At 46.4% G+C, this 13,829-nt stretch overlaps 1 protein-coding gene across 1 annotated transcript in view; it reads left to right on the forward strand.

Moving 5' to 3' along the window:
- CSNK1G2 (casein kinase 1 gamma 2) overlaps nt 1-10,369 on the forward strand; it is a 32,019-nt gene extending 21,650 nt beyond the window's left edge. Inside the window, 11 exon segments of the mRNA XM_042479954.1 lie at nt 316-385; nt 676-824; nt 961-1,195; nt 1,883-1,941; nt 1,943-1,969; nt 2,626-2,710; nt 3,385-3,533; nt 3,980-4,063; nt 5,853-5,960; nt 7,896-8,002; nt 8,644-10,369. Of these exon segments, the coding sequence (XP_042335888.1) occupies nt 316-385; nt 676-824; nt 961-1,195; nt 1,883-1,941; nt 1,943-1,969; nt 2,626-2,710; nt 3,385-3,533; nt 3,980-4,063; nt 5,853-5,960; nt 7,896-8,002; nt 8,644-8,698 (1,128 nt within the window). The 3' untranslated portion in view covers nt 8,699-10,369.
- Nucleotides 10,370-13,829: the final 3,460 nt, after the last annotated feature.

Below are 13,829 nucleotides of genomic sequence, written 5' to 3' on the forward strand. Positions count from 1 at the left end.
TTATTATTATTATTATTATTATTATTATTATTATTATTATTATTCCCAGTTCATGCTTTTTGTGCTGTTTGCGACAAAACGTTGTTGCAGCTGCACAACAAAAGCCTGTGTTCCTCCATCCTCCCAGTGCCAATGTTGCTAACAAACATCCTTGATGGAGGACAGGGAAGAAAGGAGCCAGGCAATAAACACCTTTGTAAAAAGCTGTTGCTTTGTCAGAGGCTTGGTTAACTGAGCTATGGCTGTATTGGTGAGATTTTGTGATTCATTGATCGTTTGACTTACTTCTGCATTCGTTTTGCCTCTTCTCCCCAGGAACCTATCAAATCCAGAGCGCCTCAGCTGCACTTGGAGTACCGATTCTACAAACAGCTTGGCAATGCAGGTGAGTGGTGACACACTGGCACAGGAGCATCTGGTAGGATCTGGGGCATGAGACTCCCTCCAGGCATGCTGGGATTTGTAGTTTTGAGAAATATTGAGCCTTCTCCATTAGAGAGTTTTAGGGCCACAACAAAGGGCAGATCCTTGGATTCCACAGCATGGAGCCATGGCAGTCCAAGCAGTGTCAAACTACATTAATTCTGCAGTGCAGATGGAGCCTGGGTCTGTAGTTGTGGAGGAGCTGGAGCTCAACCTCTTACGCATTTCCCCCCCTTTTCCCCCCCCTTCCAGAAGGGATTCCTCAGGTGTATTACTTTGGCCCGTGTGGGAAGTACAATGCCATGGTCTTGGAGCTGCTGGGCCCCAGCTTGGAAGACCTCTTCGACCTCTGCGACCGGACGTTCACGCTCAAGACAGTCCTCATGATCGCCATCCAACTGGTGAGGAGCCCTTCTTTGGATGGCCGTGCTCGGCTGCCATCTTCCCAACCGGTGGCCTACTGGTTTTTTTAAATAAGTTTTTAGGAATGAATGCATGCTTTAAGAAATCCATGATGCCTCCCTCCCTCCCTCTCAGATCACGCGGATGGAGTACGTTCACACCAAAAGCCTGATCTACCGCGACGTCAAGCCAGAGAACTTCCTGGTGGGGCGGCCCGGGAGCAAGCGCCAACACACCATCCACATCATCGACTTCGGCCTGGCCAAAGAGTACATCGACCCAGAGACCAAAAAACACATCCCATACCGAGAGCACAAGAGCCTGACGGGGACAGCGCGGTACATGAGCATCAACACGCACCTGGGGAAAGGTAAGCCAGAGGCACCTCTGGAAACTTTCCTTGCAGGTGCTGAGGCAAAGATGTATTTAAAGGCAAAGTATGGCCATCTGTCAGGGATGCTTTGATTTGGATTTCCTGCATGGCAGGGGGTTGGACTGGATGGCCCTTGCGGTCTCTTCCAACTCTATGATTCTATAATACCTTTCCCAGCATAGTCTAAGACCCATTTGGGAGAAAAGTGGAATATAAATGAAATAAATAAGTAAACTCTGCTACATATCCCTGGTTGCCACCCCTGGGACTCATGGTTTTGCTATGGAAGGCCTCCTAAATGGCCATTCTGTGGCTGGTGGAGAGTGGAAGATTGGAGAAGTGTCTGGTTATGCTGCAGAACCAGGTGTAGATTGAGAGCATCATCCACCAAGACTTGCATGGCAATGTCATCAGTCTGCGTCTGGCTACAGGAGCATAGACAGATGCTTCTTCAATCCCCATGGCTGTATGTAGACTAGAGGGAGGAAGATGATATCCGCCTCTGCAGGCACCCAAAACAAAGTAATATGCAAGTGTAAGATGGATTTAACACTTGAATGTGTCACCAAGAGGATGTCAGCCTGTGTGTGCCCCCAGTTAGGCGCCGCATTAATTGAAGCTGTCAATGGTTAATGAGGTGACGGTGGGTTCAATTTCACCATCTCTCTTCTGTCTCCTGTGCAGAACAAAGCCGCAGAGATGACCTGGAAGCACTCGGTCACATGTTCATGTACTTCCTCCGGGGGGAGCTTGCCCTGGCAAGGTCTCAAGGTGAGTTTCTTTTCTGCAAAAAGGGTGGAAATTTTAAGCACGCCCTGCTCCTCCTCCTAGTGCTGGGAGGAGATAGCGAGGAAGCACAGCCTTCTGGGGGCCTTGCTCAGGACTGACTTTCTCTTCAAATCTGCTTCTTGGGGGCTAGAAACTTAGATACATATATGATTTTGTTCTGTAAAGAAGAGTGGGCTCCCAGGTCTCTGAACTCAGCATCTGCTAGGGATTTTTCCCACACAGCGTGGCTGTGAAACCCACACCAGACCTGCTTGTATCTCAGGCCCGGTTTCCATGCCACAAGGTTATTGGTATGTGTCTGCTGCTCACATTTTCAGCTATGTGATGCTAGCTTTGACATACCCTAGGCTCAGGGCACATGTCTCCAGGAGGACGTTGCACGTTCCTTGAAGTCGCAGCAAGCCAGACAGTAATGGAAGCAGTAGAAGGACCTTGGGACTGTATTTCCCCTCTTGGGGAGGAAAATATTATTAAACCTTCTGTATGTCAGAGCAAGCCATGAAAAGGGGAGAGGACCTCTCTGGCAGACAGAATTTTAGGTGGTGATAGTCCTTCTCCCAGAAGCCATTTCCTAGTGAATTTATTTATTTGAAACGGATTGCACTTTTTTCCTTCTCCCCACCCTCTTTGTCTTCTAGGCGGATACGCTGAAGGAGCGGTATCAGAAAATTGGGGACACCAAAAGGGCAACGCCAGTCGAAGTGCTGTGTGAAAACTTCCCCGGTAAGAATGGCCATGAGTTGATGGCTTAAATGCGCTTAAGACAAGGGGAGGGATTCGAACTCTGGTCTCTCTCCTAAACCAACTCTGATACAGGCTCCATAGATAGGTAGACAAGCTTGGTGTATAGTACTTTGGTTTGACTCTGACTTATGCCAACACTGTCCTGAAGTTTTCTTGGCAAGATTTGTTCTCAGGAGATTTGCCATGGCCTTCCTCTGAGGCTGAGAAAGTGTGACTTCTGAAAGGCCATCCATTGGGTTTTCAAGGCAGAGCAGTCTAACCACTAAACGATGACACTCAAACCACTAAGCTATGCTGGTTCTCAGATTTGTAGTGATTCTTTCATGGGGTTTTCTTGGTCAGCCTTTTTCAGGGGTGTACTACTTGCTCCTTTGAAGGCTGAGAGCATGTGACCTGGGTAAGTGGGTTTCAGTGGCTGAGCCAAGAATTCGAATCCTGGTCTCCCAGTGTCCTAGTCTAATGCTGGCTCTCACTATCTGGCTTAGCCCATTGCTTTTTAGATAGTCATGTAGGGCTTTATAGGTCATAACCGGCACTTCGAAGATGTAGTCAGTTGTCTTCAAAGAAAATAGCAGAACTTAGCACCGTTACAAGAAACATGAATATAGGTGTGTTTTGATCAGCAGACGGTACCCTTTTCTGTCTCTCTACAGAGGAGATGGCGACGTACCTCCGTTACGTGCGGCGTCTGGACTTCTTTGAGAAGCCAGACTACGACTATCTGAGGAAACTCTTCACCGACCTGTTTGACCGGAATGGCTTCATCTTCGATTACGAATACGACTGGGCCGGAAAGCCCTTAGTAAGCGTGTGCTTGAGTGTGTGCCTACAAGCCACCTGTTGACTTATGGTGACCCTGTAGAATGCATAGGGTTTTCTTAAGCCAGGAATCCTGTGGTTGTTTCCTGCTCCTTCTACTGAAATAGAGCCTACAGCACCTGGTATTTGTTAGCAGTCTCCCATCCAAGTCCTAACCATGGTTAACCCTGCTTAGATTCCAAGATCTCATGCCTTGAGAGTATTTAGACCCTGCCTTAGTGCTTAGAAGTGTCAGAGATGCAGGGCTGAGATGTCACAGACATACACATACTTGTGCAGAGACCAGGTCAGCTCTTGCAGGACCAGTGTTACTAGATCTCTAAAATACTCAATAGATAGCCATCTGGCTGCTGCATTTTGCACTCACTGCAATTTCCGAACACATTACGGGAGCCTGATCTTTGTGCCTGTGTTTTCCTCTTCTTTCAGCCAACCCCCATTGGCACAATCCAGAGCGACGTACAAGTCCAGGCTCCGAACCGGGAGAAAGCACAGCAGTACATCAAACAGCAGGTACGTCTTGGATTTTGAGGGGGGGAGTTTGAGGGTGGAAGAACACATCCCAAAATGAGCCAATGCGCAGGTGCGGAAGAGAGGTACATTAGACCTGAGGACCAGGATGCAACTCCTGTGAAGAGGAGGTGCACTCACAGTTGTGAGCAGTGGAGATCTAGCAAAACCAGGGTCAAAATTGCAAGACTTGTGGATGAACAGGGACTATAGCACCCATCTGCCAGTCATTACGGAAGCTCTTGTTCCGCCTCCAAATTTAGCTGCAATGCCACAGTAGCAGGACGGGAAATGTATTGTTATGACCTATATTCCTGTTGCACTCCAAAGAATTTGGGCCTTGAGTTCTAAGACCCATGAACTTTATACAAAGTCCTCTCTGGGCAGAGATGAAAACTGCTAGAGGTTATTTGAGATCATCACAGCCATCCACCTTTTGGGTTTGCCTTGTGGAGTGGGGTATAAAGACAGTCCTGTGCCCCCAAATATATCACTGGGGGGGGGGGGCAGCAGAGGCGGAAAAAGCCTGTGGCATCTCAGAAGCATAGACATTGCTCACAAGTAGAGGATATCTAGGAGGCGAAAATGCCTGCAACTCCAAATCACTGACTTTGCTAGCTTGTTATTTATCAACACCACTATTGATTTTATACTAATTTGGTAGCAAATCTGCAGACAGACCTAGAAGCCATATATATATATATGGACTTGGGGTGTCCCTCCATGGGAAACCTAGGGTCATGTGGAACTGGGAAGAAAATAGAAAACTTTCTTAGAACGCATCCAGCTAAACAGCCAGTGGCCTAATACCAACTTACGGTGCATGCTTCCAAACTCAAGAAATGACTGAATAAATCTAGGGTGGGGGGACAAAAGTGCATGGATGGATGCTGCCCCCTTTTCCCCTTCTTGGCAGTGCCTGTTACTTTCTAGGGAGCTGTGCAGCCACCTTCCCTAACCTGGCATGGCCATCCAGATGTGCGAGGTTATGCCTCATCTGGGAGTCCTTGGTATGCAGCTGTGATGGATTCGGGGACCCAATTTCTGCCCCTGGGCCCTCCAGAGGCTAAATAGACTGCCAGTCCCTCCCCCACTGTGGCCACCTTTCAAGACGAATGGCTACTCCTAGCAGCTTTTAGAAGAAGGCCCTTCAAAAGGAAGGTTGGGTTGCTCTGGACTCCTGCTTGTTGTCCCTACACAACAGGAGGGCCCCAGGCGGTGGAACGCTGCTGTATACAATTGCATTCTGGCCTGTTTTTATATTATTTTGGCTCTTGCATGTCTTTTTTTTTTCTTCCTCTTTTCTTCCTTTCCCGTCTCCCCCTTTCACTTGTCATTTCATTCACCTCTGGAACTCCTCTCCCTCTTTCCTTTCTCCTTTCCTCTCTTTTCGTTTTCCTTTCCTTTCCTTTCTGCCTACCTCTTTCTCTCCTATCTTCTCATTTCTTTGATTCTTTTTCTTCAATTTTCTTTTTCCTTCCTTTTCCTTTTCTTCTCAACTTTCCCCCTTCTCCTCCTTCCTTTTCCTTCTTTCCTTTTTCTTCCTTCTTTCTTCTCTCCTTTTATTTTCCTTTTTCCTTTTATTTCTTCCTTTTTTCTTCCCTTTTCCCTTTCGTTTTGTCTTCCACCTTCTTCTATTCTTCCTTTTACTTTTCTCAACTTTTCCCTCCTTCTCCTCTTCCTTTTGCCTTCTTTCCCTTTTCCCTTTCTTCTCTTTTTTCCCTTCTTCTCTTTTCATTCCCTTCTTTCTTTTCCTTCCTTCCTTCCTCCCTGCCTCCGTCTTCTTTGTTAGCAATCACCCGAGGGGACGGAGTTATGGGACCCCCAGCCTGGCCAGCAGCCGGCTGAGGAAGCTCTGGGGACTCACCTGGCAACCAGCCGGCTTGGGGGTTCTGTCCAGGTACACAAGTGGGACGGGCGCGGGGGGCGGATGGGTGCGCGGGGGGCTTGCCAGCTGCTCCCCAAACCCCAGCAGCTCTGTGGGACACCCTTTCCCTCTCTGCCTGCTGTCTGTAGAGCCACATCTGCACTTATCTGCTTTCAAAGCCCTCCTGTTCCAATCTCACTGGAGCTTGGAAAGTTAATGTGTTTTTTAGCAATTCATTCCCTTTACGTGTTGTCGTGCTTGGAAAGTGATTTGTTGGCATTGGTTACGTTTTACATCACAAGTTATGTTTGGGGGAGCGTCGTCCCTTAGGAATAGCATAAAAATGGGGATCGTGCAGCCCTCCAAATGTTGGGGGGTTGCTGGGAGGTGTACTTTGCCACATGAGACCGGGCATAAAGCTGTAGAAACTGCTGTCAAAATGCTGTTTCATGCCTTCTAGTCCACTCCAGCCAAATCCTGGCAAAGCTTAAGCAGGGTCCCAAATTGGAAAACCACTCCTTTTTGCCACTCTGTGATGGAGTGTGTGACTTACTCAAGGTGAGTTTCCATCAAATGGTAGACCTCCTAGAGTCCAACACTTGTACTACACCGTGGTGGCTCTCAAATGAAGTGATGTCTGTGGTATACTGTATATATGTATTCTGCATCCAGCAGAACCCTATCATACTTAGGGGCCAGGAGTAGAAACTTTGGGATTTATAATCTAAATGGTATTGGCAGGATTTCAATTTTATTTGTACACTGATTTGCAAGGTTCGTTGGGCATTTCTTGTGTCTGTGTGTGTTTGTGCACACGCTGAAAACTTTTGGCAACTTTTCTGTTACTGCAGGTCTGTGTTTCTATCATGTTTATGAACCAGAGAGCTAAAATTTGGACTTCTGTGAAGTTGAAGGCTTTCATGGCCAGAATCCATAGTTTATCGTGGGCTATGTGGCCATGTTCTGGAAGAGTTTATTCCTGATGTTTCGCCAGCAGCATCTGTGGCCAAGAGATGCTGGCGAAACATCGGGAATAAACTCTTAAAGAACACAATGACATAGTCTGAAAATCCCACAAAAAACGTTGAACTTTTATTTGAATGAAGACATGGAATTTGAGAGTGTTGTTTTCTTTTCATTTAATACAGTTGCAACGCAGTATTAAATAGTCTCAGGCTGGTTTACATCCACGAACTAGAAGCAGGCAGTCTGCATCCCATCTTTTTAAAAGGGCAGATAAAACTAGCACCAAGGAAACTTGGCAACAAATTACATTTAAAAGCTGAGGTCTTTAAACGTAGCCGGCATATTCTTCCCCGAAAGAGGGAGCATAAAATTTCACTCATGGTATTGTGTCAGATTTTTCCATCTCAAATCAAGCTTCCCAGCTAGGGCTACTGTGCTTGGCTTTGTTGTGTTTCAGTGCACTTCCACCTCCAAACACCATCATGTGCTGCTTTCGAATTTTCCGCCTATGCGCTTGACCATGGTTAATGCAAAGTGGCTTGTCCTCTTGCGCCTGCAATGGGAACCATGGTTTGAAGTGGGGTTTGCAAACCATGATTTGTGGGGGCACCCAGTTTTGCATTGGCACAGAATCATGGTTTAGCATCCCAAGAGAGATGGGGGAAGAGAAGGGAAAATGTATTTAGGGGAAAAGAGAACATTTACTTGTTTTGAACAGATAATTTTCAGGGAAGCTAGTATCAAGGATGCAAGATTTTAAAACACCATATGATTGAAGTGAGGAGACTGAACCTCAAACTGTAAACTTCCTTTTAGTTTAGTTTAACAAATTCTGGATTCATCTCAGAGCAAGTGATGGCCCAGCAACTGGGGCAGGAGATTGCGGTTGGGGGGGGGGGGGGGGGGGCCCCCAAAACCCCCCAAACCCTTGTTCTGTGTCTTCTTTCCTTTCCTTTCCTTTCTCCCTTGCTCATCCGCCCGGCTACCTTTCTTCTTTCTTAGGTCATGAGTTCTACCAACGGGGAGCTGAACACGGACGACCCCACTGCCGGCCACTCCAACGCCCCCATCACCGCCCCTGCCGAAGTCGAGGTGGCAGACGACACAAAGTGAGTAGCCTCTCCCACCGCAACACCGTTGGGCTTTCTATTTGCTATCTAGCTGGAGTCTCCCATTTGCAATCTTCGCATTCCCTTGGTCTCTTTGCCTGTTTTTTCATTGGGATGCCCAAACTCTACTTCTGAATTCTCAAATCAGGTTGTAAATTGCTGTGGTGCCAGAAATGTATGGTCAGAAGGAGAACACCACAGGGCATGGCATAATACTTATTTGGGAGGCAATACCTTCATTTTTCTCTTTCACACACATACAGCTACACTTCTGCTCCTGGGGCTTTTCAGTCAGCCATCATCCTGGTTTATCACTGACTGTTGTTGTTGTTGTGTGCCTTCAAGTCATTTCCAATTTATGGAGACCCTATGGCAAACTTATCATGGGGTTTTCTTGGCAAGATTTGTTCAGAGGAGGCTTACCTTTACTTTTCTGAGGCTGAGAGGGGGACTTGCCCAAGATCACCCAGTGGATTTCATGGCCAAGCCCTGGTCTCCAGCATCATAGTCCCAACACTCAAGCCACTGTGTCATACCAGTTCTCACTGCTGTCTGAACTGAAATGCAGCCATTTTCTTTATCAACTCTTTAATTTCCGTGAGAATTGATATATGTATATGTTTATTTCGGTCCTTCTGTAGGTGCTGCTGTTTCTTCAAGAGGAGGAAGAGGAAAACCAGCCAGCGCCACAAGTGAAATGAAACTCCCCGGCAGCTGTCACGAACAGCCAGGATCCAGTCGGGACTGCGTTATTGTTTTCCCCTTTTACTTCCTGGCTGTGGATAATGGATTTTGACTCCTCGACTGGATGGGGAAAAGAGGCTTTTCCACCGGCTCCCTGGCAGCCCCCTTTTTCCTGGAGGGTAGAGGTCAAAGCTGCTTTGACTCGGTCGACAGACTCACCCGGACGGCGGCTTTTTCTCTGCCCTTCCTCTTGAGAGACGTAAATGGGGTTGGGGGGTGCATGGGTTGCCACTGGGGGGGACATACTCTGGACTTCTTGCGGAAGGTGCCCATGTCCTTGTGGTCACCCGGTCTGGAGCAGGGAGGGAAGCATTAACTATTTATGCAGCAGTTCTCCCCGACATGTAAGTCTCCTCTTCCTCCTCCTCTTCTCCATTTCGTTTCGGTGAATAGTTTCCGGAAGAAAAACAGAAAACTGGGAATCAAGTTTACGCATTTACAGAAGAAGCAAAGGTGATGATTCTAAGTGCGGCGGCTGCAAAAGATCCCCCCCCCCCCCCCCGACACATTTCTGTTTGTCTCTTTAAGTTAATTTTAATATTGCAGCTTAGCCCTTGTGCCTAAACAGTTGGGTAGTCTCTTCTTTTCTTTTGGTTTTTTTGGGTCTCCTTTCCTCCTTTTTTTGTAGCAATGGCAAACATCTTGGCTTTATTATTATTATTATTTTTCTCCTAAAAGAATGCACCTGTGGGTCCCCTCTTGTTGGTTCCTCCTAAACCACTCTCCCCTGCCAAATTGTGTATGGCACCTGGTTTTTGGGAGGCAACAGTCAGAAAGTCCAGTTGGAGACAAAGGTGGCGGGGGAACGCGTGTGTGTATGTATGTATGTCCGTGGGGTGGGGTGGGGTTTGGCTCATTTACACCCTCCCGGCCCCCAATTTCTCAATGCACTTTTTGTAGCAATACACGCAGCATCTGTGTCTTGAAATCATCCGGTTTTAGATTGTGTGTGTGTATGTATAATGAGTAAAATAAGACCTACTTCCAGGGAGGGGTGGGTGGGATTGAAGGGGAGGGGGATGAAAATTCTCGGATCTCAGGAACGGCTGCCAGCCAAAACATTACCCCAAAAGCCAACTTCCACTGTTGAGGCCACTGCAACTTGGGGTGTGTGTTTGTGTGCCTGCCACAACCAAAGTGAAACCTCACAGCTATCTGATGATGCCCAAGAGCAATGCGGGACGTCGATGGTAACTTTGGGGGACAACCCAATGGTTTTCAACCCCTTCCCAAGCCAATTTCCTTACAGTGTTCAACTGAAACAAACTGGGAGCAAGGAAGGCATGAGCCTCTATTGAGGGGAGACAAGCCCCCCCGAAAACCCTTCCAACCTCCAGGAGGCAACAACCTTCAGTGGAAACTGGCGTTAAGAATGGAAATGTGGGGGGAGAGTTTAGGTAAAAGTCTTAATAATAATATGGTAGAACAGACTCACTGCCTGTTCCTCACTTTCTGCCTCGGCGGGAGAAGAAGCAGGGTCACCCCTCATTGTGGGTGAAATGTGTAGGTGAACATTTCTGGCCTAGTGTGGTGTTGTTTTTTTAAACCACCACCTCTAAAACAAAAAAAGTGCAGGAAAATGGGTGTCAACCACCTTAACTCACGTTTTGAGGTCCATCCCGTTCTCAGTCTCCGTCTGCTGAACTGCCACAGTGTCAGTCGGCGGCAGCTGAATGCTTCTTGATAGATAAGTATATTTTTATACAAAGGGATATGGGTGGGGATGGCTCTTCCCCACACTCACACATGTAACATTACACACATCTCACACACACCTTTCCCCCTTGCCTCCACACCGGTGTTGTAAACATGGCACTTCTTTGCTGAGGGACCAGGGTGGGGAAGGGAGGTTGTGAGGGAACGGTGCTTGGGAGTGGGGGGCACTTCGGTCTGCAAAAGACCAGAAATTTGTCTCTAAGAAGACATGTCACACACACACACAACACCACAACCACCACCACCAGTGCTAAACCATCTCTACTAGGCTTCACTCAGCCCCCATCTTCGTGGGATAGTGGCCTCTTCCCCCCGAACACACACACAAAAGTGCCACCTCTAAAGAAACTTAACACAATCCTGACTTAACACACCAGACGTAACATAGTCCTGATCCCTTTCACTTTATGGGGCTGGATTCAAACCTAGGCTTCCCATAAATGGCCGATTTTAAGATTCTGAGCCTCCTGTGTTTAGGGTCGAGTGTCAGGGGTGAGGTTGCATTTGGGGATACAAGTTTTTCTTCCACTGCCTTCCCTCCGCCCCAAAAATATGGCTCTTATTCTTAAGCCTATGTGTTTTTTAAAAGGTGGGCAAGAGCTATTTTCCTCAAGTGGTTGTTCCCTGCTTAAGACTGTGGCTTGCTTTTTGTTTTCAATGGACATTTGAAGAGAGAGAAAAGAGGAGAGAAGGGACTTAATAGTCTTATTTTAAGTCTGTAAATCGTATAACAGCAGTGCCTCTGCCATGCTAGAGAGAACCAAGGGGAGGAAGAGGGGAAGACAAGGAAAAAGGAAGGAGGGAAGGAAACACGTCCTTGATTCTGGCGACTTCCATTAAAATAGGATTGCTTAGGTATGTGCAATGTTTGAGCTTGTTTCCCAAACAATGCAAAGAGAAAAAAATAATTAAAATACAGCCTTAAAAGTTTGGCCGGGGGGGGGGGGGGGGAAATGTAGCTCCAGTCCCAGGAAGGTATAAAAGAAATAAAAGATGATTAAAATGTTTATGTAAAGAGTGCATGAGTGTGCTTGGAGTACCGGTTGCAATGTGGGTTCTTTCGTTCGTTCTTTCTTTCTTTCAACGAAGCAGACTTGGAAAGTTTTCTAAGGGACAGCTATAAAGTGACAAGCTTGTCTGGCGTGCATCAAAAATGAATCTTGCAGACTTACTAGTGTGTTGTTGTTGTTTTTAAAAAAAAATTGTGTTAAGAAAAAAGGTAAAACTTTTTGAGGCTGAATAGAGATGAGATTTGTACTGGTGTAGCTCCAAAGCAGAAGAGAGCGTGCGAGAGAGAGAGAGCGCGCGCAAGCAAGAAAGAAAGAGAAGAGAGACTGTTGCATTGTGAGTTTAGTTTCTGCTTTAAGAAAAGAAGTGTACACAGGGAATGGTTTATAAGTTTCTCTGAAGCTTCCTTGAAGCCATAGAAATTAGGGGCTTTTTTTAAAAAAAAAATTCAAAGAGGAGAAAAAAACTCAAAATACACAAAAATTAAAAAAACTTTAAAATAATCCATTCTGCAAGGATTTTTCTTGTTGGGGGGGTTCTTTGGTTTCAGGAGGGAGGGGAAAGGTGGAAGGTTTCTGAGTAAAAGGAGAAAGTGGAAGAGGTCAAATGCTTTTCAGCAACCTACTTATTATTATTAACCTTTATTTATATAGCGCTGTAAATTTACACAGTGCTGTATATGGAAAACAATGCCCTCCTACCTTCACTGCAAAGGTCTCTCCATCCAGCCTCCTTCGTTTGCTCATCCAGGGACGCCAAGATGGCTACAAGAAAGTGCTGGGAGACCACATCCCTCACTGTTTTCAGCCCTGGTACGAAAAGGAAAAGTGCCTGCATATAGACCCCCCCCTTCCCCCATTAATTTACACTGCAGTGGTTCCCCAACATTTGTCCTCCAGATGTTTTGGACTTCAGCTCCCAGAATTCCTGACTGTTGGCCACGCTGGCTAGGGCTTCTGGGGGTCAAAGTCCAAAACACCTGGAGGACCAAAGTTTGGGAATCACTGCCCTAAAGCATGACAGCCAATCACCACATAAACATCTACAGTCTGGGCTTCTTTTGGGGTACAGGATTTCCTGGGTGGTGCCACCCCATGCTTTCCAACTGTCCAGCTTACTATGGTTCCCACAAACTCAGTTCTAAGTAGAGGCCACCAACCAACGCCAGATGCTTGTAGGCTCATATAAGAAAGGAAGAAATGAGCACAACCATCTCTGAGTATTCCTTGCCTACCAGACCACTCTCTCTGACCACAAAGGCACACTTGCTTAAACATGAACCTGGCTGCCTTTATTCAACCCCTATTTACAAATCTAGAAGTGAAGAAAGAAAGATGTGAATGCCAAATAAAGGATCGGATACATTCATAATCGGATAGCATAGCACATGCCCCCTGCACCACCTCGCCAAAACGTAATTTTTTCCCCTCCCAGGTAAAAGAGGATCACCTAAAGCAGTGGTTCCCAAACTCTGGTCCTTTAGATGTTTTGGACTTCAACTCCCAGAAGACTGAGCCATCTTGGCCAATGGTATAGGATTTTGGAAGTTGAAGACCAAAACACCTGGAAGGCAAGAGTTTGGGAATCACTGACTTAAAGGCAGGGGCACCTATGACTAAATTGCAAGTGCCAGGATTTGCATCAGGCTCCAAAAACTTTGTTCAATTTACTCTTAAGTTGATAATATTTTAATAACTCCCCCCCCCCCCGCCGCCCCAATACAAAGCACATACTGTATTCAAAAAGGAGATAAGGTAAGCTTGCGAAGGATGTGATGGGCTAGCAATGATATAAGCCACTTACAAATCTCTTTGGAATTTATTCAGCAATTATATTTCATTCACTTACCATGGGGGGCAAGGGGGGTGAAGAAGGAAATATGTAGCTAGCAAAACATACATCTCCAGTAAATAGAAGGAACTGGGATGGAAAGAGAGAAAGAGGAGGCTGAGAATCCCTCGGAGATTTAGCCAGAAAGCGAATTATCATATATACTCGACTATAAGTCAACTATAAGTCAACCAAAATTAAGGATTTTGCTATCACCCGTGGATAAGTCGAGGGTAAAATTTAGGGGCACGTAACAAAAGACCTAAAGGATGAAGCAAAGGAAAACAATGTCAAAGAACCTGCAAAATTCCAGCAGACATGCTTAGTCTTAAGGCTGGCTGGATGAGAGAATACAGAGGAGAAGTGCTTCCAGAACAGATGATACTCTTGCTTTTCACCAGGGGATGGTTCCGTCTTTTAAGTAAGAGTTAAGATACAGTACTTACATTGACCTGTGGATAAGTCGACTCAGGTTTTTTGGTTCAATTTTTTGACCTAAATTTCAAGACTTATGCATGAGTTTATACAG

This window comes from Sceloporus undulatus, chromosome 7 (assembly GCF_019175285.1).
Source record: "Sceloporus undulatus isolate JIND9_A2432 ecotype Alabama chromosome 7, SceUnd_v1.1, whole genome shotgun sequence".
Lineage (NCBI taxonomy): Eukaryota > Metazoa > Chordata > Lepidosauria > Squamata > Phrynosomatidae > Sceloporus > Sceloporus undulatus.